We start from the raw sequence: 23,840 nt of genomic DNA, 5'->3' as shown, positions 1-23,840 counted from the left end.
CCTATGTGAAAAGTACACTTCCCAATACTTTGACGACAGACTTGTCAATGACATTTGCTTTGGCCAGTGGAATGTGAGAAGTTCTGTAAACCATGTTTAAGCAGAAGCTTTATGAGCTCCCATGGTTCCACTACCACATTTTTTCTTCTGCCATAAAAGTGGCATGTCCTAGATAGGGGTTGCTCTGGATCCCAATCCAGAGATTTGGGGATTGTTTGTTACCACAACATAACATAGTGAAAGCTGACTAACACACCAGGACATTTGGGAAAGTCTCTTGAACAAGTTGAGCAGAATCTGCTATTGAGTCTTTTCTCAGGGCCCGGGGAGTTTTCTCTCCATTTTCATCTATTAATCACGAGAGTCAGTTTATTTAGGATTCCAGAATATGTAAAAGCGAGGGGTATCCAAGTTACTTCTTTTTTATTAACAAAAGAAAGAAATGTAAAGACCATAAACCACTGGAATTAATATAATACCACAATTGAGAACAAAATATTTTATTTCTCTCAATAAAACTATAGTTTACAATAGTATTTACTAAATAAATTATATAATCTCTTTTACAAGCAATAAACTAAATCACAAATATTTCAAAGACAATGTATGTACACGACATAAGGCCTTTTATAAATAGCTTTGCTTTTCCCATTTCACTAGTAAACAGTGAAAAAATCTTTATAGAAGCTAATTTTCTATAAAGTATATGCAGACCTATTACACTGATCTTTATATGAAACCACTTTAAACTTTTAATGACATGGGCTATGATTATAACTTTGAAAAAGAGCATAATTCAGACTTTATTTACCATTTTGCATGGATAGATTTTTTAAAAATATATAAGCAGATTACATATGTTGCTTATGGATAATCACTGGATGCATGCAAAATGAAATAATGCAAGTGTCAATAGTAAAATAGCACTTCCAAGTCCAAAAAGGTGATTGGCAATGGTATAGAAAGCAGCTTAAATAGAGTTCATGCAGTTCTTCACAGTTCAGCAAGCAACAGCAAATGACAGAAGAGTGTGGTATTTTTCACATCACATCTGCTGATCAGCCTGTCGGCCAAGGCTCCCCTGACATCTCGCAAACTCCAAGTCCAGTTGATTATGACTCTTGTGTGTAGTGGGGCTCAGCCAAGTTTCCTTTGGGAAATTGTGGAGTGGAGAAACTTCTCTCCCACAACCGTGTTCCTGCCTCATCCATCTGTTTAGGTGGTCACCATTTTCACTTACTGGGGGAGAAAAAAAGAAAGCAGATGTAAGACTAAGTTTTGGCATCAATTTATAATGGCGCCTCATGATTGCGAACACAGGTTCATTCTTTCTTCCAATGACTCGTGCCCGGAAAACATGCAGGTAGAAATGGGAGGGCATTAGGCCTGGAATTGATTCTTTTGCAATGATGAGCATCTGCTTCCCTGGACCTGCAACATGTAAATTACACCAAGATTTATCAAGCGCTTACCACATCACAGCTTAGTGCTAGGGACTTTGAAGGAAACAGCGCTGGCTAAGACACACTCCTGCCCTCCAAGTGCACAGGGTTTTGGGGATGTGCTGTGGTATATCAGGCCTGAAGCCAATCAGAGCAACTTGAACATGGTCTGGAACTCAGGAATGCTGTGTGCATTTTTACACACTATCCCTGTGGCTGGGGAGCAAAAAATATGTCCAGCATATATTGGACCTAAAATGGTAGCCACTTAAGGTCAGAGGCAGCTAATTCAATCCCTGACAGCTGTACCAAGATATATACGGGGAAGCGGTACCATGGTCAGTCAGACACAATGGCTTAAATCTATTGTTTCTAATTATTACAGCTACAGGACATTATGCAAGTTACTTAACCATCTTTGCACCTTATTTATCTGTTAAATGGGAGTAATAAACCCTACTTTATAAGTAATAAACTTTTCTATGAGGAAATAGTATCTGTACAAATAGACACACATACATGATATACACAAATTCTATACATATCATTTAGTGCCTGGCAATATTAGTGTCTCCAAAATCGTAGTTAAGAAGGTTGCAGTTGGGATCACAGAGATTGGCCCAACACGTTCATTTGGAGGCTGAAAAAACTTGAGTAAAAAGTTTGAAATGACTGAAAATTATTAGGAAAGAAACTATATCACAGAGGATTCTGTTTAAAAGTGTTACATCTCATAATTTGAGCCTATTGTGAGTTGTAACTTTTATAGTTGAGACTGCTTCCTCTCATTAATCTAAAACATGTTCACACTGTTACTTTCTATCCTGTTCTATTGATCTATATTTCTGTTTTTGTGCCAGTACCATATTGTTGTGATGATTACAGCTTTGTAGTATAGTCTGAAGTCAGGGAGCCTGATTCCTCCAGCTCCATTTTTCTTTCTCAAGACTGCTTTGGCTATTCGAGGTCTCTTGTGTCTCCATACAAATTTTAAGATTTTTTTGTTCTAGTTCTGTGAAAAATGCCATTGGTAATTTGAGAGGGATTGCATTGAATCTGTAGATTGCCTTGGTATTACAGTCATTTTGACAATATTGATTTTTCCAATCCAAAAACATGGTATATCTTTCCAGCTGTTTGTGTCATCTTCAATTTCTTTCATCAGCATCTTACAGTTTTCAGAGTACAGGTCTTTTGCCTCCTTAGGTAGGTTTATTCCTAGGTATTTTATTCTTTTTGATGCTAAGATAAATGGGATTGTTTCCTTAATTTCTCTTTCTGATCTTTCATTACTAGTGTATAGAAATGCAACAGATTTCTGTGTATTAATTTTGTATCCTGCCACTTTACCGAATTCATTGATGAGCTCTAGTAGTTTTCTGGTAGCATCTTTAGGATTATCTATGTACACTATTCTGTCATCTGCAAACAGTGACAGTTTTACTTTTCCAATTTGTATTCCTTTTATTTCTTTTTCTTCTCTGATTGCTGTGGCTAGCACTTCCAAAACTATGTTGAATAAAAGGGGCAAGAGTGGACATCCTTGTCTTGTTCCTGATCTTAGAGGAAATGCTTTCAGCTTTTCACCACTGAGTATGATGTTAGCTGTGGGTTTACCGTCTATGGCTTGTCTTATGTTGAGGTAGGTTCCCTTTATGCACACTTTCTGGAGAGTTTTTAATCAGAAATGGGTACTGAATTTTGTCAAAAGCTTTTCCTGCATCTATTTAGATGACCATATGATTTTTATTGTTCAATTTGTTAATGTGGTGTATCACACTGATTGATTTGCATATATTGAAGAATCCTTGCATCCCTGGGATAAATCCCACTTGATCATGGTGTATGATCCTTTTAATGTATTGTTGGATTCGGTTTGCTAGTATTTTGTTGAGGATTTTTGCGTCTATGTTCATCAGTGATATTGGCCTGTAATTTTCTTTTTTTGTTGTTGTTGTTGTATCTTTGACTGGTTTTGGTATCAGGGTGATGTTGGCCTGAGCTTGGGAGTGTTCCTTCCTCTGCAATTTTTTGGAATAGTTTCAGAAGGATAGGTGTTAAGTCTTCTCTAAATGTTTGATAGAATTTACCTATGAAGCCAGCTGGTTCTGGACTTTTGTTCGTTGGAAGTTTTAAAATCATGGTTTCAATCTCATTACTTGTGATTGGTCTGTTCATAGTTTCTATTTCTTCCTGGTTCAGTCTTGGAAGATTGTACCTTTCTAAGAATTTGTCCATTTCTTCTAGGTTGTCTATTTTATTAGCATATGGTTGCTTGTAGTAGTCTGTTATCGTTTGTGTTTCTGTGGTGTCAGTTGTAACTTCTTTTTCATTTCTAATTTTATTGATTTGAGTCTGCTCCCTTTTTTTTCTTGATGAGTCTGGCTAAAGGTTTATCAACTTTGTTTATCTTTTCAAAGAACCAGCTTTTAGTTTCATTGATCTTTGCTATTGTTTTCTTCATTTCTATTTCATTTATTTCTGCTCTGATCTTTATGATGTCTTTCCTTCTACTGCCTTTTGGTTTTGTTTGTTCCTCTTTCTCTAGTTGTTTTATGTGTAAGAATAGGTTGTTTGTGATTTTTCTTGTTTCCTGAGGTAAGATTGTATTGCTATAGACTTCCCTCTTAGAACTGCTTTTGCTGCGTCCCTTAGGTTTTGGATTGTCAGGCTTTCATTTTCATTTGTCTCTAGGTATTTTTTGATTTACCTCAGTGATCCATTGGTTGTTTAGTAGCATATTGTTTAGGCTCCATGTGTTTGTGTTTTTTAGTTTTTTTCTTGTAGTTGATTTCTAATCTCATAGTGTTGTGGTCAGAAAAGATACTTGATACAGCTTCAATTTTCTTAAATTTACTGAGACTTGCTTTGTGGCCCACCATATGATTTATCCTGGAAAACGTTCCATGTGCACTTGAGAAGAATGTGTATTCTGCTGCTTTTGGATGGAATGTTCTATAAATATTGGTTAAGTCCCTCTGATCTAATGTGTCATTTAAGGCCTGTGTTTCCTTATTGATTTTCTGTCTGGGTGATCTGTCCATTGATGAAAGTGGGGTGTTAAAGTCCCCCACTATTATTGTGTTACTGTTGATTTCTCCTTTTATGGCTGTTAGTATTTGCCTTATATATTGAGGTGCTTCTATGTTGGGTGCGTATATATTTACAATAGTTATATCTTCTTGGATTGATCCTTGATCATTATGTAGTGTCCTTCTTTGTCTCTTGTAATAGTCTTTATTTTAAAGTCTCTTTTGTCTGATATGAGTATTGCTACTCTAGGTTTCTTTTGATTTCCATGTGCATGGAATACCTTTTTCCATCCCCCCACTTTCAGTCTATATGTGTCCCTAGATCTGAGGTGGGTCTCTTGTAGACAGCATATATATGGATCTTGTTTTTGTATCCATTCAGCCAGTCTATGTCTTTTGGTTGGACCATTTAATCCATTTACTTTTAAGGTAATTATCAGTATGTATGTTCTTACTGCCATCTTGTTAATTGTTTTGGATTTGTTTTTGTAGGTCTTTTTCTTCCCTTCCTCTTTTGTTCTCCTCTCTTGTAATTTGATGTCTAACTTTAGTGCTGTGTTTGGATTCCTTTTTCTTTTTTGTGTATCTATTGTTGATTTTCGGTTTGTGGTTACCATGAGGTTTTGATATAGCAGTCTATACACACACACACACACACACACACACACACACAAAGACTGTTTTCAGTTGCTGGTCTCTTATTTTCAAATGCATTTCCAATATCCTACACTTGTACCCTTCTCTTCTCATGATTGCTGATTTTTATATAATATTTGTGTGTGGATGATTTCCTACCTTTACCATATGATTGCCTTTACTGGTGAGCTTTCTCATTTATAATTTTCTTGTTTCTAGTCATGGCCTTTTCTTTTCCATCTAGAGAAGTTCCTTTAGCATTTGTTGTAAAGCTGGTTTGGTGGTGCTGAATTCTCTTAGCTTTTGCTTGTAAAGCTTTTGATTTCTCTGTCAAATCTGAACAAGAGCCTTGGTGGGTAGAGTATTCCTGGTTGAAGGTTTTTCCCTTTCATCACTCTAAATATATCATGCCATTCCCTTCTGGCCTGCAGAGTTTCTGCTGAAAAACCAGCTGATAACCTTATGGGGATTCCCTCATATATTATTTGTTGCTTTTACCTTGTTGGTTTTAATACTTTCTCATTGTCTTTTTGTCAGTTTGATTAATATGTGTCTTGGCATGTTCCTCCTTGGGTTTATCCTATATGGGACTTTGTGCTTCCTGGACTTGGGTGGCTGTTTCCTTTCTCATGTTAGGGAAGTTGTTGGCTATTATCTCTTCAAATATTTTTTCAGGCCCTCTTTCTCTCTCTTGCATTATAGGCGTCCCAGAAGGAGAAATGTTGGTGCATTTAATGTTGTCCCAGATGCCTCTGAGACTGTCCTCATTTCTTTGCATTCTTTTTTCTTTGTTCCGTTCTGAAGCAGTGATTTTCACCATTCTATCTTCCAGCTCACTTATTCATTCTTCTGCCTCATTTATTCTGCTATTGATTCCTTCTAGTGTATTTTTTCATTTCAGTTATTGTATTTTTCATCTGTTTTGTTCTTTAAACTTCTAGCTCTTTATTAAACATTTCTTGTATCCTCTCGGTCTGTGCCTCCAATCTTTTTCTGAGATCTTGAATAATTTTTTACTATCATTACTCTGAATTCTTTTTCAGGTAGATTGCCTATCTCCACTTCACTTAGTTTTTCTTCTGGGGTTTTATCTTGTTCCTTCGTCTGGCACATATTTCTCTGCTGTCTCATTTTGTCTTACTTTCTGTGTTTGTGGTCTCTGTTCCACAGGCTGCAGGACTGTAATTCTTCTCGGTTCTGGTGTCTACACCCTGGTGTGTGAATTTGGTCCAGGAGCTTGTGCAGGCTTCTTGGTGGGGGGGACTGGTGCCTGCCCACTGGTGGGTGGAGCTGGGTCTTGTCCCTCTGATGGGCAGGTTCACATCAAGGGGTGTGTTTACAGGTGGCTGTTGGCTTGGGATGACTTTAGGCAGCCTGTCTGCTGATGGGTGGGGCTGTGTTCCCATGCTGTTTGTTGTTTGGTCTGAGGCATTCCAGCATTGGAGCCTGCTGGCTGTTGGGTGGGGCCAGGTCTCAGTGCCAAAATGGCGACCTCCAGGAGAGCTCAAGCCAATGAGTATTCCCTGGGGCATGCACCACCATTGTCCTTGCCCCTGCAGTGAGCACAGCCGACCCCCACATCCCCAGGAGACCCTCCAAGACCCACAGGTAGGTCTGGCCCAGGCTCTTATGGAGTCACTGCTTTGCCCTGGGTCCCAGTTCATGTGAAACCTCTGCGTGCCTTCCAAGAGTGGAGTCTGTTTCTCCCAGTCCTGTGGAGCTCCTGCACTCAAGCCCGGCTGGCCTTCAAAGCCAAATGCTCTGGGGGCTCCTCCTCCCAATGCCAGAACCCCAGTCTGGGAAGCTGCCATGAGGCTCTGAACTCTCACTCCTGTGGGAGAACTTCTGTGATATAATTATTTTCCAGTTTGTGGGTCACCCACCGGTATGGGATTTGATTTTATCGTGAATGTGTCCCTCCCACCATCTCGTTGTAGCTTCTTCTTTGTCTCTGGGTGTAGAATATCTTTTTTGGTAGCTTCAAGTCTTTTTTTGTTGATGGTTGTTCAGCAGTTAGTTGTGATTTTGGTGTTTTGTGAGAGGAGGTGAGCTCAAGTCCTTCTACTCCACCATCTTATCTCTTGTCCCATTGGAATCAAGTTTTTTTTTTTTTTTTTTTAAACTGAGGGCCTTGTAGAAGTTTCTGTAAACTTCGTTAAACACTCACTCTCACCCCCAGGGTTACAAGAATGTCAAAGTTGGGTGAGAACTGCCAATTCTATATCCATGTTGTAATGTAATCCTGGGATGACATGTTTGGTTACCCGAAAGTGTCCATTTATAACCCTAATAAAATGAGGTGGCCTGACAGGTCTTTAAGTCTTCTGTGAGACTTGAAAGCACAGCGTCTCCCTGCTTGTAAACTTGGCCACAGTGAGCTGGCTCCAGAAGGCAATTTTATTATCCATTATTTAGTATTAAGTGTGCAATAATTTTCCTTTCTTCAAATTATAATCCACAAGTCCTATATTAGCCATCAGTGAAGAGACAAAGTGTCAGCTGTCTGTCTACCCTGGGAAGAAGCTCATAGCTTGAGTTTATTCTTCAAAATATGGTGCATGTAGAATCCCCTCCAGCTCCCCACCATGAAGATGGGTTCTTCAGGTATTAGTGCCCTGAACACCAGCAACTTCTTCTGAGGTGCTGAGACTCAACCCTCTCCTGACCTGATGGATTTAGAAACAGAAATGGGAACTGGTGCTTTGGCGAGAGAACCTAGCCATATCTCAGGTAAGGGATGACAGAACATTTCAGCTCTATCACCAACTGAACTGCTGTGTTTATTTTTATTTATTTATTTATTTTAACATCTTTATTGGAGTATAACTACTTTACCAAATCCATTGATTAGCTCTAGTAGTTTTCTGGTAGCATCTTTAGGATTCTCTATGTATAGTATCATGTCATCTGCAAACAGTGACAGCTTTACTTCTTCTTTTCTGATTTGGATTCCTTTTATTTCTTTTTCTTCTCTGATTGCTGTGGCTAAAACTTCCAAACCTATGTTGAATAATAGTGGTGAGAGTGGGCAACCTTGTCTTGTTCATGATCTTAGAGGAAATGGTTTCCGTTTTTCACCATTGAGAACGATGTTGGCTGTGGGTTTTTCATATATGGCCTTTATTATGTTGAGGTAAGTTCCCTCTATGCCTAATAACTGCTGTGTTTAAAAAGAACATTGCCTCTGAGGGTCAGGAGCTCATGGAACAAGGATACCCCAGGGACTATTTAGTGTGGTCATCTTAGCCAGTCTGACTGCACGCAATCATACATCCACACAGATGCCAGTGTTTCTTCCTAAGCATGTGATGCTTTGAGAATGCATGATATATTTTAAATTCTGAGACCTGAAGGTAAAGGTGTGATAACAGTTGGCATGAAAGGAGTAGAGGTTTTAGGTATTTCTGTGGCCTTAATCCTTAGCATTGTTTATCCACACATGTGTGTAAGTGTGTGGGTGTGTGAGAGGCTCATATTTTTATTTCCACTTAAACTCAAGTACTTAATTCTGTGATTGAAACTACACAGTAATGCACACATGTGGTCAAAGACTGCTAAGCCTTTTCAATAAAATTATTTAAAACACAGACACAGAGAAATAAGGGAACATAGCAAAGCAAAAGCAGTTTGCTAACCACAAAGCCCTTTGGGAGGGTGGACTGCACTTTTTGGGAGCCAGATTGCCTCGGGGGACCTCCAAAGTATAGATCACTTCAAGATGGGCTAAGTTGGAGGGTCTAAGTTGACTTTTTAGAGCCATGTGCAGAGGGCATCAAAGACGAGAAGGTTTTCTTCCAAGGTCTCATTTCTAGGCTCATTTCCAACCCTCCCTTTTTTTCAACCTTTTCCCTGAAAGATACACACACACATATATACCCTCAACCTACTGTTTAAAAGACATATTTAGCCAATAGAATTTCATAAGATCTGGAATGTGCTGTGAGGGGATTTAAGGGCAGAGCTGAAACAAAGCAGAACTTCAGGACAGTCAGACTGGCTAAGATGACCACACTAAAGAGTCCCTGGGGTATCCTTGTTCCATGAGCTCCTGACCCTCAGGGGCAATGTTCTTTTTAAACTACAGCTGCCTCAGAGTTCAGCTCCAGGGTCCCACAGAAGCAGGATCTTTTCCTGTCTGGTGTCCAAGGGCAGCCTCATTTTGATTTCAAGTTGAAATTCTTTGCCAAAATACCCTTGAGGAAAATACTGATTTCTCTCCAGGCTATCGTAGGTGGCAAGTCCCTTATTTCCTTTTCCTATACTGAGCCCGTTTTCCCCAGCCCCACTGTTTTCCTTTCCAGTTCATATTGTTCTTTTGGCCAACGTTCTATCTGTTGCCATGAGAGCACACCAGCTCATCCTGCCTCACTCCCCTCATTTTCGTCTAAACTCACAGCATCACCACAAACACATGTAAAGGCTTCACAACGCCCCACCCTAATCATCCCCTTGGGTCTGGAGTCCCCTCCATCTCTGGGCTCACCAGAGATGATTCAAACACCAAGCAACCACCATGTTCTCTGGAATTTTTTTTTTTTTTTTTAACATAAGGCTCTATATTTACTTTTTATCACATTCATATCTACCTCATATTGGGGGTACTTCACAAGGCACAATCACTTGGAAATAGATTGGAATAGGGGATTTCTCTTTGAACAACAGCTGCTGGTGTCCAAAAGCTCACCATTTTTTTTTTAAGGAGGTGAACAAATACATACACTAGTGCTACAGAAATCAGGACACAGTCTATATATGGAGTCCAATCACACCGCTATGGGGTTCTATAGCTGGAAGGAAGCTTAGGTCTAAATTTCCTACCTTTGCACTTAAAAAAATATTTAGATTCTGATCAGTGGTGAAATTATTCTTTCCCAAGAACCAGAGACTACAGGGCCTTAATTAAGAAGCCTTGAGGCAGAAGGTGGGACTTGGAACAACCTTGAAGGGTATGTACAATTTGGATGAAAACTACCAAGTTGTGCCTATCTGGTAGAATGTTTGTTGAATTCTGAGGTGTTGACAGCACATGGAGTACCAGGCCTCCTGCCAACCTTCAAATGCCCTATCAAAGCGTTCCACACCAACCAGCAGATAGATTACTGATAAGAGGAGAACAGACCCAAGAAAAAACTGGCACTGATTTCAGATGCCTTGTGGGATGTATTTAGGATTATGGCCTCTCATTTCAAAACTGTTTGTTTGTTAGTACAGCAGCAGTATTTTAATACAGTTCCCTGCCTGATTAATTTGTTTTCCAAAGACCTAAGAGAAGCCGGAGGAAATCAGTGATTTATGTGGGCTGACAATTCTACAGTGGACTTTCCCGCATGGGAGTGACTTCTGCTAATTGTAAATCCAAATGGTTACCTTATTATCTAATATATCATGTAGCCCTGGGGCTGCAACCGAATTCACTCTGGATAGTGTAGGGAGAGGACTATGGTACTGGTTTCATTCGAAAAGGAGCACTGCCTTGGGATGAGGCCACTGGCTTCTCTCTCCCTGTGTAGAAGGAAAGGGTGAGATGCCAGAGGCCCCCAGCCACAGCCTAGAGTGTAGGAACCAGAAGCTGCACCCCTATCAAGACGCCCCTCTCAGCACTTTTCTTGGTACCATTTTTCTTTACAAAAACACACAGTAGCCGGCATGGATTGAATTGTGCCTCCCCCCGCCCCGCCCCTGACCCCCGCATTCATTATGTTGAAGCTCTAACCCCTAGTACTTCAGAATGTGATCTTATTTGGAGATACAGTCTTTACAGAAGTAAGGAAGTTAAAATAAGGTCCTTAGGGTTGGCTCTGATTCCATATGACTGGTATGCTTATAAAAAGGGGAAATTTGGACACAGAGACAGACACACAGAAGGAAGACACAGGGAGAAGATGGCCATCAACAAGCCAAGGAGGGAAGCCAGAAACAGATCCTTCCCTTATAGCCCTCAGAAGGAATCAACCCTGCCAACACCTTGATATTGGACTTCTAGCTTCCAGAACTGTGAGACAATACACTTCTGTTGTTTATGCCACCCAGTTTGTGATATTTTGTAATGGCAGCCCTAGGAAACAAATACAGTAGCCATTACTGGGATTTAGAAAGTTTTTTAAAAACAATAAGGATCCATATTTGAATTTTTTTGTACTTAATCTTATCCTCCACTGGGGGCTACCGCCAAAGCTACAGTTACCTGGGGGTGGAGTGGCTGTAAGGGGAGAAACCTGTCAAAGATCGAAAGTGAAGAAAAGGTTTTTTTCACTCCATATTTTTTGATACTTCGTTAAAGTTGCTGCCTAAGCAGTAGAAAGAAGCATTTTCTGTGTTGAATCCCCAAACTGCCATAGGGCCTTTTCAAAGAGGCTCAAGTGGAACTGGCCTTAATGGATGAGAAGGGCACGATGGGATCCTAGGGAAGATTAGCACCTTCATTTCTGTGCCTGATTATAATTGCAGCCTCTAGTTCAACTTGGAAGGTTGAGGGAGCTGCCTTTGCCGTTTGAAGGATGTGCCCCTGCCAAACGTGCGTGCACAGCAGTGGGAGGCTACCGTAAAGTACACGGAGTGGAGACAGCCCTCTGAGCCTCACACTCGCACTTAATAGCGTTCAATTCAAGGACCTCAATAGCTCCTTATCCTGGTTGGTCAGAGGCGCCTTCCTACCACTAGGTGGCAGTAGGGTCCGCTGCAGGAACGCAGTCCCAAGCCCAGTTCATAAACTTGAACGTGATTAAAGGTTCACCTTAGAATCAAGTTCATTTTTCCTCTGATGTAAAGCAAAGCTAGCTGGCCAGCCATCTTCGGAGGGCTCTTAGGGAAGTGATACAGGTTTCCCTTACATCTAGCACAGAAGAATTATAGGATGCTCAGAGCTGCAGGACCCTCTCAACAAGCTGACTGGGTCTCAGCCCTGTATGTGTGGGGAGCTTTTAAAAATACCATTGCCCTGGTCCACCCTCAGGGATTTTATTTCTAATACACAATATGTCCCCAACAGGTGACTGTATCTGTTAATACATTCGTTTACCTGACACCTTTTTGCGAGGAATCCACAATAATTTGGAAACATCTACCCAACCTCACAGTGACTAAGCCAGGGAGACGGGAAGTGAATGAAAAAACGGGGCCAAGCGTGGTAAAGAGCATGTGTGCCCTTTCACATGTCCTCGGTAAGGTGGTGTAGTTGAATAGTGTCCCCTGAAAATTCACGTACACCTGGAACCTCTGAAATGTGATCTTATTCAGAAATATGGTCTTTGCAGATGTAATTAGTTAAGGTGAGTTCATCCTGGATTACAGTGGGCGCTAAATCCAGTGACTGGTGTTCTCACAAGAAGAGAGGACACACAGAGTCACAGGGAGGTAGTGTGAACTGGGGCAGGGATTAGAGCGTTGCAAGTCAAACAATGCTGAGGGCCACGTGGACCAGAGGTTGGAAGAAGCAAGGAAGGAGCCTCTCCTAGAGCCTTCACAGGTACCAGGGCCCTGCCAACACCTTGACCTCAGATTTCTGGCCTCCAGACTGGGAGACAAATTTTGTTTAAGCCTCCCAGCCTGGGGTACTTTGTCACGGCAGCCCTAGGAGCACAGGCAAAGACAAACCAAAGGGAAGCCAGGCCCTCATCTCCACTCCCTAGTCATCCTCATACCATCCATCACACTTGAGGAGGCCTTATGTTTTACTAAGTGGACAGTACTTAATGCATCCTCCCTTCTACCCAATTTTCTCATTCCTCCTCAGGTCCCAGGAGAGCGAATGGCATGATGGAGGACAGCCCGGCTCACAAGGTCCACAGGTGTGACTTAAACTTGCTTTCCCTAAAATTCTCATTTGTTCCTAATCTGGTTCCTTTTGAATTTGTTTTTTGTTTTCTGAAGGCTCAGGAGCCTAGCCAACACTGGCTTCCTATGACGATGGAGAAGATGCAAATCAAAATCAGAAACAAAGGCAGCAGGGAAAGCGTGGAGGGAGTGGGGAAGGAGAGAGAGGCTGGTGTTAGGAGGTAAAGAAAGAAGAATAATGGTGCCACCCGAGGAGGGCCTGGATGAATAGACTCAGGCAAGCGCAAGAGCAGAACCGGCCTTGAGAAAGGTGGAAATCACCTGGCCTGTGAGGCCAGGATTCACTGTAAAGCTAAACAGAAAAAAATCTACCAGAGCCCTGTATGCTGTCATTTAATTGTTAACTAACTGTGGGCCTAATATAACTGAAAAGCCAGTATGCGTTTATAACTCCAATTCCCTAAGCTAATCCTTAAACAGCAGTTTAATACTGTTTGTTAAAAAAAAAAAAAAAATCCTACAGTGACCTCCTAATCCGGCCCAGCGGGTTGCCTCATTAATTTGAAGCTTGGCGTCACTCTTGTTTCAGGACAGGAATCCCTCTAGGTGCCATGGGGTGCAGGCAGTTGGATCCACTCTTTCAGCTTTTACACGTGTCTTAGAAATATTATTTGGTCAGTGACCTAAGAGGGTCAAGCCTTCCTGGAGATAAAAGAGGGCCCTATTTTGTTCTTTCTGAAATCTCTTCATTTCTCAACGATGTGGTCATATGGTGAAAGAAAATGGCATTCTGGTGAAATGCCTTACAAGCCCAAGGCAGCCTTTGCTTCTTCTCTTCCTGTTTTGGTCTCACTAAAATCTGCCAAAAACTCGAGCAGCATCTTTGGTCGGTGGGGACGGTAGCTCTCTGCTGAGAAGCGATAGAATTGTCACTGTTTCAAATAAACATCTTTTGCAGCAGCCAACGCTGGCTCATGCAAGGAGTGATTCAAGAGACCCTATACTTCACATATAAGTCATTAACGTCAATGCCAGCAGAGTCAAGTCCAGAAAGGCAGTTTCTCTTGCCAAAAAGTTCCACTGAATTTCCTAGGACCCCCGTGACCTAATTTAAAGTGTTTTTCTTCCTTTTCTCAGGCTTTTTTCATACATAATAGTCTGATATAAGCTGTTAATTCACAGTCATTTTCACTTCTCTGCCACCCTTCGTCCCATGATGAAAGAGTATTGTTAACCACCCTAAAGACACATTAAATAACCAAGCTGTCCAACAGCTGCACATCAGAGCACTAATCTCCAATACTGGCACGGCTAAAAAAATGGCTTAACTGTTTCTTTGCCCACAGCTATTTTTGTACTTCAGCCACCTTGCAGAAACACATATCTGGATGAAAGGACATATTATTGAGAGGCTGTTAATATGGAAAGTGTAAAAAGAAAAGGGCATAACCTCAAGACTAAATAACAGAAGCGAGAAAATTGTTGTTTTGTGGCAGCCCTCTTTCAAACTTCTGTATTATTTAGAAAAGCAATTCCATTATCTCCCACTTACCCATCCATTCTCAGCTAGTCATAAAAAAAGGACACCCTCACCCATGACATTTTTCAGCTGCATTGCCTTTGTTGGTTGTTCCTCTTTCCATTAACACCAAATTGCATTCTACATCAGGTAAAGGAGCCGCCTGAGGAACTGAAATAATAAGCTGTCGTGATCAGTGCCTTAGAATAGCGGACTATTCAAAAAGTGGAATCTGGCCCTATTATGAAGATGGCATGATTGCCCATTTAAGATCAAGAGCCTGCTTATCTCTGTTGTATTCTTTTAAATAGCCTAATCTGTGTCATCAACTCAAAACTCAATGGAAACACCTCTTTGGTCATTGGATAAAACCATCTTCAAAAACACAATGATTTGAATATTTGAAAATGAATCAGATAGGCTGGAACTACAGCGTGAAGGTGAATGGGCTTTTCCAAGCAATAACTAGGAACGTGGAACCTGAACCAAACGCTTCAATAAGGGTGCTGGAACAATTAGCAGCCTTTTAAGGTAACCTATCCTTTTAATTTCATGTCAAATTATCAGAAAAAGCAGGATAGCTGGCCTAATTTACATGCACATAATGCACATAATGTGGGTGGATCTTTAAAAAGGAAATTTCATATGTTATCTGGTGTGCATAAATCATTTGAGTTTAAATCATATTTTAAAGTGATATAAACAGTATTGTCCATTAGTATGCAAACAGTAGCACTAGGGGATTAGTTCCAACTACCAATTCTTAAAGAAGAAGAAACATTACAAGAGAAATCTATGTTTGGTTATAACACCCAATATAATGTCACCACAGAAGCCTTTAACTGCCCTTTCAGTAAGGATGGCTACGATTAAGAGGATTCTAATCAGGTCAAGAGGAAGGAGAGACAAAGGTGTAGGCAAGATTGGTTTTCCCTTCTGATGCTTTTCTTTGCCATCCACTCTTTCACAGTGTGGAGGCAAATGAAAATATTGAAGGGAAGGCAATGAGCTGTATCCTTTAAGATTGGAAGAGCATGCTAAATAAAAATCTCCAGCATGAAAACACACCCTGGAATTACAAGTTAATGGTGCAGAACTTCCTAGATGCATTGCCACAAAAATTAAGTTTAAACACTGTGACGGTTGATGGTAGAATATGTGATGAAACAGTGAAATTTGAAGAAACAGCTATAGCTCTTCTGGGAAAAACCTTATTTCTACAACTCCTTGTAATTTAGAATAAGTCATGGCCAGTCAGACCTAGAAGGGGTCTTAAGAGGTGACTTAATGATCCATATCATAGATGAGAAAACTGAGGACCAAAAAGGTTGATTAATTCAAGGTCAGTGATTAATGAGAGGCAGAGATAAGCATAGTATCCTGGTGCCTATTTCTAATTCTTGTCTTATTTGATTCTGCAAGAGTTGAAGGGACTAAGTTAAAGTACTAGAACAATGTGTGGAGGACCATTTCTGGGGATCCATGAGGTCAGACTATTTTCCTATTAATACTAAGATGTTATTGGCCCTTTCATTCTCATTCCCTCTCATGGGTGCCCAGTTGAATACAGTCGTGTGCCAGATCATGCCAGACCAATGTAGGTAGAAGCAGATATGAGAATCCAGCTTCTTCAGACAATAGGGACTGCAAAAAAGTAAAATAATGCCACTCTTCTCACTAAGCTTATTTTTGTCCTGGAGAAGTTATTTTCATAAAAATTTATTTAACATTTTATAATAGTTATTATTTTAAATGAATGAATATTTAAAAATTTTCTCATTTTAAAAATATAAAATATTGATAGATATAACCCACATACACAAAAGCTATTTGGGATCCTCAATTTTTAGAATGTTAAAGGGATTCAGAGACTAAAATGTTTAAGAACTGTGGCACTAAAACTGGAAAAAATAGAAAGGAAACCAAGATGAAAGTGGAATTTTATAAAAACTACTCTCACTCCTTTTTTGGAGCCATCTCTCACCTTCATGTGGAGCATGATTCCAAGGAGATGGACACATCAATCAGTAACAGCTACAGTGATACGGTGCTTCATGGTTAACACTACAGTGATAGGGGGCGTAGGTAGGAGCTGGATTTGAATTTTGGCTCTGCCATTTACTAGCTCTGAGAGCTGATCAGTTAAGCCTCAGGTTCCTTATCTGCATGAATGGAGACAAATATAACACATACCTTCATGAAAGAGCTAGTGTAAGAAGAGCACTGGGATAGTGCCTGCATATGGTAAGTACTCATATTGGCCATTATAATTATTGTTCAAAATCCTATGCTACAAAAAGGCAACCTACTGAATGGGAGAAGATATTTGCAAATGATATGACTGATAATGGGTTAATATCCAAAAATATATAAAGAACTCATATAACTCAACATTATATATATATATAAACAACCTGATTAAAAAACAGGCAGAGGACCTGAATAAACATTTTTCCAAAGAAGACATACAGATGGCCAACAGGCACATGAAAAGATGTTCAACATCACTAAAATGCAAATCTAAACCACAATGAGATATCACCTCACACCTGTCAGAATGGCTATTATCCAAAAGACAACAAATAATGAGTGTTACGAGGATGTGGAGAAAAGGGAACCCTAGTACACTGTTGGTGGAAATGTAAATTGGTACAGCCACTATGGAAAACAAACAGTATGGAGATTCCTCAAAAAATTAAAAATAGAATTACCATATGATTCAGCAATTCCACTCCTGGGTATATATCCGGAAAAAAATGAAGACACTAATTCAAAAAGATATACACACCCCTATGTTCATTACAGCATCATTTTCAATAGCCAAGTTATGGAAGCAACCTAAATGCCCATCAATAGATGAATGGATAAAGAAGATGTGACACACACACACACACACACAATGGAATATTACTCAGTCATAAAAAAGAATGAGAATTTTGCAATTTTCAACAACATGGACTGACCTGGAGAGTATTATGCTTAGTGACATAAATCAGACAGAGAAAGACAAATACTATATGTTTTCACTTGTATGTGGAATCTAAAAAAATAAAGGAATGAATAAAACAAAAACAGACTCATAAATACAGAGAACAAATTGTTGGTTCCAGAGGGGAGAGGGGTGGCGGGGAGGGGCAAGATAGGTGAAGGGAATTTAGAGGTACACACTACTAGATATAAAATACACAAGTTACAAGGATGTATGTAATGTACAACACAGAGAATATAGCCAATATTTATAACTATCAATATATATGGAGTATAATCTATAAAAGTATCAAATTACTTGAAGCTAAAATAATATATTGTAAGTCAACTATACTTCAATAAAAAAACAAAATCCTGTGCTCTTCCAACAACACCCAACTGTTCCCTTATACCATTCTTCTTAAACTTTCATATTCTGTATTGAAATTTTAAAAAAATCAATGTTTATTAACCCAAATTTGTCTCTGTGTCCTTTTTCCTCTATGTTTTTCTTGCCATATCACCTTGATGTCTGATCTTGGGCAGCTTGTTTATCTCCTCTGGGTCTAATATGCATATGCAAAGGCAGCATAATTCCTTTTTTCTTTGATGCATGAACTATTTTTTACATCTCTTTTTTTAAAATTTTTTTTTTATAGAGCAGGTTCTTATTTATACATACCTATTTTATACATATTAGTGTATATATGTCAATCCCAATCTCCCAATTCATCCCACCCCCCCGCCACTTTCCCCCCTTGGTGTCCATACGTTTGTTCTCTACATCTGTGTCTCTATTTGTGCCTTGCAAGCCAGTTCATCTGTACCATTTTTCTAGATGCCACATATATGTGTTAATAAATGATATTTGTTTTTCTCTTTCTGACTTACTTCACTCTGTATGACAGTCTCTAGGTCCATCTATGTCTCTACAAATGACCAATTTCATTCCTTTTTATGGCTGAGTAATATTCCATTGTATATATGTACCACAACTTCTTTATCCATTTGTCTGTCAATGGGCATTTAGGTTGCTTCCATGACCTGGCTATTGTAAATAGTGCTGCAGTGAACATTGGGGTGCATGTGTCTTTTTGAATTATGGTTTTCTCTGGGTATATGCCCAGTAGTGGGATTGCTGGGTCATACGGTAATTCTATTTTTAGTTTTTTAAGGAACCTCCATACTGTTCTCCATAGTGGCTGTATCAATTTACATTCCCACCAACAGTGCAAGAGGGTTGCCTTTTCTCCACAACCTCTCCAGCATCTGTTGATTGTAGATTTCCTTATGATGCCCATTCTGACCAGTGTGAGGTGATACCTCATTGTAGTTTTGATTTGCATGTCTCTAATAATTAGTGATGTTGAGCAGCTTTGCATGTGCCTCTTGGCCATGTGTAAATCTTCTTTGGAGAAATGTCTATTTAGGTCTTCTGCCCGATTTTTAATTGGGTTGTTTGTTTTTTTAATATTGAGCTGCATGAGCTGTTTATATATTTTGGAGAGTAATCCTTTGTCCATTGATTCGTTTGCAAATATTTTCTCCCATTCTGAGGGTTGTCTTTTCATCTTGTTTATAGTTTCCTTTGCTGTGCAAAAGCTTTTAAGTTTCATTAGGCCCCATTTGTTTATTTTTGTTTTTATTTCCATTACTCTAGGAGGTGGGTCAAAAAAGATCTAAGGCAGCATAATTCCTAATCCAGGTAGCATAGCTCAGCAATTAAGAGCGTGGCTCTGAGCATCTCCACTGGTTTGAATCCCAGCTTTTATTGCTTACTGGCTGCAAAATTGTGGGCAAATAGCATAATCTCCATGTGCCTTGATTTGCTTATCTGTAAAATGGAGATAGTAACCACGTCTGCCCCCCCATAGGGCTGTTGTGAAGATTAAATGAGTTACTATACGTAAAGTATTTAGGACAGTGCTAGGCATATAGAAAATGCTCTAAGAAAAGGGAACCCTCCTACACCATTGGTGGGAATGTAAATTGATACAGCCACTATGGAGGACAGTATGGAGGTTCCTTAAAAAACTAAAAATAGAGTTGCCATAAGATCCAGCAATCCCACTCCTGGGCATATATCTGGACAAAACTCTAATTCAAAAAGATACACGCACCTCTATGTCCATAGCAACACTATTCACAATAGCCAAGACACAGAAACAACCTAAGCGTCCATTGACAGAGGAATGGATAAAGAAGATGTGGTATATATATACAATGGAATATCACTCAGCCATAAAAAAGAATGAAATAATGCCATTTGCAGCAACATGGATGGACCTAGAGATTATCATACTGAGTGAAGTAAGTCAGACAAAGACAAATACCATGTGATATCACTCATATGTGGAACCTAAAATATGACACAAATGAACTTATCTACCAAACAGAAACAGACTCAGACATAGAAAACAGACTTGTGGTTGCCAAGGGGGAAGGGGGGTGGGGTAGGCATGGGTTGGGAGCTTGGGATTAGCAGATGCAAACTATTATATAGAGAATGTATAACCAACAAGGTCCTACTGTATAGCACAGAGAACTATATTCAGTATCCTATGATAAACCATAATGGTAAAGAATATAAAAAAGAATCTATATATGTATAACTGAATCACTTTTCTGTACAGCAGAAATTAACACAATATTGTAAATCAACTATACGTCAGTAAAATAAAGAAAATGCTCCAAAATATTTCACAGCTTATTGTTGTTAGCTATAAGATAAGATGAAACTAGATCAGTTTTTCTCCAAGCTTGGTGAGAAGAGTTTCTACTGTCTTGTTACCCTCCTACAGCCCGACTTCCCTCTCCTTTCCTGTCCTCCAATGCTTCTGAATCACAACAAACGCTGTGCTAGGAAGACTGGTCAGCTGACCACACCAGCCAGCTAACCACCACCACTATCTCTTTCAGTTCTAAAGGCCCATGATAGTTCTAATTGGTCCTCAAATGCTCTCAATACAAGCAACAATTAAATGCTCTGGCTTTTCCCTATGGCTTCTGAGGAAGCATTTTGCTTTTCTGAAGTGCTTTGCTTTTCAATTTCAAATAAAGACATTTAAAAAACCCAATAAAGTTAGACACTAATAAAACCAAATAAATAGCAACATTCTTAGAAATAAAACTGGTAGTACCAAGGAGGAACAATCAAAACAATGAATAAGATAACTTTTCTACCAAAGGAATAAGGGATAACAGATAAGGAACTGGTGCCGGCAATGCCATTTAACTACCTTGTGATTTTACATTCCACTCAGGAGTATCACAGGCCCCCGGCTGGTGCAAATCTGGTTTTTGTAAAGATGCACGCAAGTGGCATGAACCCTCAGCTGAGGAAGATGAGATTTCACCTGGTCTTTCAGCTTGCCTGATTTCTACTTCCGGATGAAAAATTTTAAAATACTGTATATTTTTTCCTAGTTAATTCCCTATCTTCTTGCTTGTGGAGGGGGAGCCAACTCTTCTGCAAGGATTTTGCAGTATAACTTACTTTTTTAAAAAAGTGAAGGCAGCGTGGGGAGGAGTATTGTTCAGTGCAAGCAGATTGTGTGCCACAACTCGGATATTTAGGGTGTAAAAAGAAAAAAAAAATCCTCTCACAATGGTTGGCGGGGAGGAGGTTGCTCTTTAGTACAGGGGGTCAAGGAAAGCTCATCCGAGAAAGAGACGTTTGGGCTGAGACCTGGAGGGAGGGGGGAAGCAAGCATGGGACAGCCGGGAAAAAGTGTCCAGATGGAATCAGTCAGGTCCTGAGGCAGACATGTGCTTGGTCTGTGGGAGGAATGCCCAGGAGGCCAGTGTGACCGGAACAGCGTTTGCAAGGAGGACAGAGTAAGGCCGGAGGTTAGAGAGGCGGGGGAGACCAGACAGGCAGAGGGCCTTAAGGACTTTGGATGTTGCTCTGGGAGAGAGGTGGGAAGACGCTGGAAGGCTTTGGGCTGAGGAGTAGCAATTTGGGACTGCTGTCCTGCAGAGTACCCTTGAGGAGATACAGTGCGAGGCTAGGGGATACGGGGAAGCAGAGGATGGGGGCGTGGAGATGTGCTGCTGTAGATACACATCGAGTGGTGCGGATGCCCAAGGTCGAGCCTGCACATGGAGAGTGATGGAGAGTGTTGGCTCAGGCTCAACAAAGCTTTCAAAAGTAGAAAACTCTGAGTCAGCACCTCCCCGTTTCACGAGACTTTGTGCAGGTGGAAAGGGCGTGGAGAATGAGCATGAGATGTACTTTGTAAGGAAGATACTCAGTCTCCTCTTTTGCAGTGCAGACCATCGGGGTATCTTTCTAGGCCTCACCTAACAATTCAGTTAAGCCTCCACAGACAACTTGAGGCGCACTAAAGGGTGTTCCCGTACGTGATCACTCGTGATCCTCCAAGCAGCCTTGTGAGGTAGGGAGGGCAGGTGTTAGTTCCCTCCTTTGGCCAATAAGGACACATAGAGTGTGGCCAGAGCTGCGCCAGGTCCTCGCTCAAAACCCGCCGACCCCCACCTTTAGCAGGAGTTAACATAAATCTTTAAGTCACAGGGTCTGGAGATAAGAAAGGAAGTTACAGGGAGAGACAGACAAAAAAATCAGATGGAACCAGCAGGGACCAAGATGGCGACAAATCTGACCTCCGACAGACCCTGAGTCTCACTATACACTGATTTTACTACATTAGCGAACTAAACGATACACCTACTGGTGGCCACAACCGGAAATGAAGGACCAAAAAAGGATAAAAAGAGAGTGGCACCCCACTCCCTCGAAAAGCCCTGCGCCTTCCCAGGTGGACTAATGCACATGCCTCCCCATCCTTAGCCTCTCTCCTCCTCCCTTTGTCTTTACTCTTTAAAATAAAATCCTTTTCACCACGTGGGTGAGAAGTTGATCTGTGAAGTAAGTTCTCGCTTCTCCAGTTTTTGGCCATTGACTAAAGCTTGTGCTGCATTGATCTCAGCTTCATTATTTGGCTACACGAACCCGAATGGAAAAAGAACGTTTCCCAGCTGAGGCAGAGGGCCTTAGCCAAGCTAGGGCCTGGGCACCGTCCATATGACTTAATTCGGTAACGAGAAATTTCTGCCCAGATCACACAACTGGTGACAACTGAGGGAGGGAGTGAGTCAAGATCATTTGGCACTGAATTCAGGTTCTTCTCATAACCTGGTTCTGTGCCTCTTAGGCTACCAATTTATCAAGGGAGTAAGCCCAAGGCGAAGAAGATTCACACACAAGTGGAGTCAAAGAAGACATCACTCCGTGGGCAATGACACTGAGGCGCCCCACTTGGCTTCAACAGTAGGGGATTTGTTCTCATCACACACAGTGATTTAGGATTTTATGCTAGATACTCTTCTGTGCGCTGTTCTACAGGAACTGTGGGACGACACGGCTTGTCAAAAGACACACCATTTGTAGAAGTGACAGGGTGCTATTATTTCTTTTAAAACCCAGGCATGTCTGATCTTACAGAACTTGTTCTTGTGTGAGCCATGGCCCAGGCCCATCTGGAAACCAGGAGGGGAAGGGGAAGAAACCAGAAATTACTTACTAAATAGACGTCGAGCACGGAGGCATCATCATCCTGCATTTCCAGAGCATTTGGCTCAGAAGCCAAGTAGATGGTCCCCTCTTCCAAGGTAAAGGTTGAACTGGAAGGTAACCCTTTACTGGAAAAACAAAGAAGAATGATGAGCATGTGGCCTTCAGAACAAAATCCAAGGACTTCTCCAAAGTGGTGACTGAGGTGGGAAATCTTTGGGGCAAGAAAACAAATTCAGGGCATTTGAAGGAAATATGGTTATACCTAGAGAGATGCTCACTTGAGTTTAAAGGATTTGGCTTTACTGACAGTGCCTTTTCTCTGTCTACTTCAGCGCGTGAGACACTTCACACTTCTGCGAGGTGATCTGTGGGCTCCACACCTTGTGAGGGTGGACTGCTGGGAATTTAGAGGCCCACCAGTCATCTCTGACTCTGAATAGTTACTTCTCACTGTTTAAATTCTTCTCTCAACAGTACTGATGTTTTGCTAGTTTATAGAAGATAACCTTGTGCCTCATTAGCAGTGATGATTTCTTTCTATTGTTTTTTCTTTTTCTTTTTGGCATGAAAGGTTCAATTACATCCATGGTTCTCAAAGGAGCATGGGGGGCTGGTGAAAGCCCAACCTCCTGGGCTTGTAGGATTGAAGGAAGGATTGAAGGAATGTACAATCTTTCCTTCACTGAAATAAAAATTAGTTATGTTTTTAACCTGTGGAAATTTCCACGTGATGGTTTTGCAGGAACAACATATCTACAAGCAATGGTGGAAGAGTGTGATGTTGATATTAGAAGAGGTGGGCTAGGGGGCTGGCGGTCGGCCACGTGGGACAAACCTGGCAGCGGGCACTAGGGCTGAGAGCCCGAGTGTAGAAGACTGGCCTCCTCGCTCACCTCCCCATAACCAGGGCTGCCGCCCCTTGGGGCTGAGCTCTG

General features: G+C 40.8%; 1 protein-coding gene and 1 long non-coding RNA gene across 7 annotated transcripts in view; one reads left to right on the top strand and one right to left on the bottom strand.

Moving 5' to 3' along the window:
* The window catches only part of LOC309634108, a 141,246-nt gene that overhangs the window by 105,915 nt on the left and 11,491 nt on the right, over positions 1 to 23,840 (top strand). For 3 of the 4 annotated variants that reach the window (XR_014247856.1, XR_014247857.1, XR_014247858.1), the window contains exons 2-4: positions 12,843 to 12,897; positions 14,714 to 14,933; positions 22,834 to 23,000. This is a non-coding gene — a long non-coding RNA (uncharacterized lncRNA). The remainder of the gene's footprint in view (positions 1 to 12,842; positions 12,898 to 14,713; positions 14,934 to 22,833; positions 23,001 to 23,840) is intronic. The other variant, XR_014247859.1, reaches the window with a different exon arrangement.
* PIP5K1B (phosphatidylinositol-4-phosphate 5-kinase type 1 beta) overlaps positions 485 to 23,840 on the bottom strand; it is a 323,109-nt gene continuing 299,753 nt past the window's right edge. For all 3 annotated transcript variants that reach the window (XM_082403683.1, XM_082403682.1, XM_082403684.1), the window contains 2 exons: positions 22,913 to 23,030; positions 485 to 1,239 (listed from right to left, as the gene is read on the bottom strand). In XM_082403683.1, coding sequence (XP_082259809.1) covers positions 1,237 to 1,239; positions 22,913 to 23,030 — 121 coding nt within the window. In that variant the 3' untranslated portion in view covers positions 485 to 1,236. The remainder of the gene's footprint in view (positions 1,240 to 22,912; positions 23,031 to 23,840) is intronic.

Source organism: Balaenoptera borealis (assembly GCF_965194805.1).
Source record: "Balaenoptera borealis genome assembly, chromosome: 8".
In the NCBI taxonomy this organism is placed as follows: domain Eukaryota; kingdom Metazoa; phylum Chordata; class Mammalia; order Artiodactyla; family Balaenopteridae; genus Balaenoptera; species Balaenoptera borealis.
This window is presented reverse-complemented; position numbering and strand designations above follow the sequence as displayed.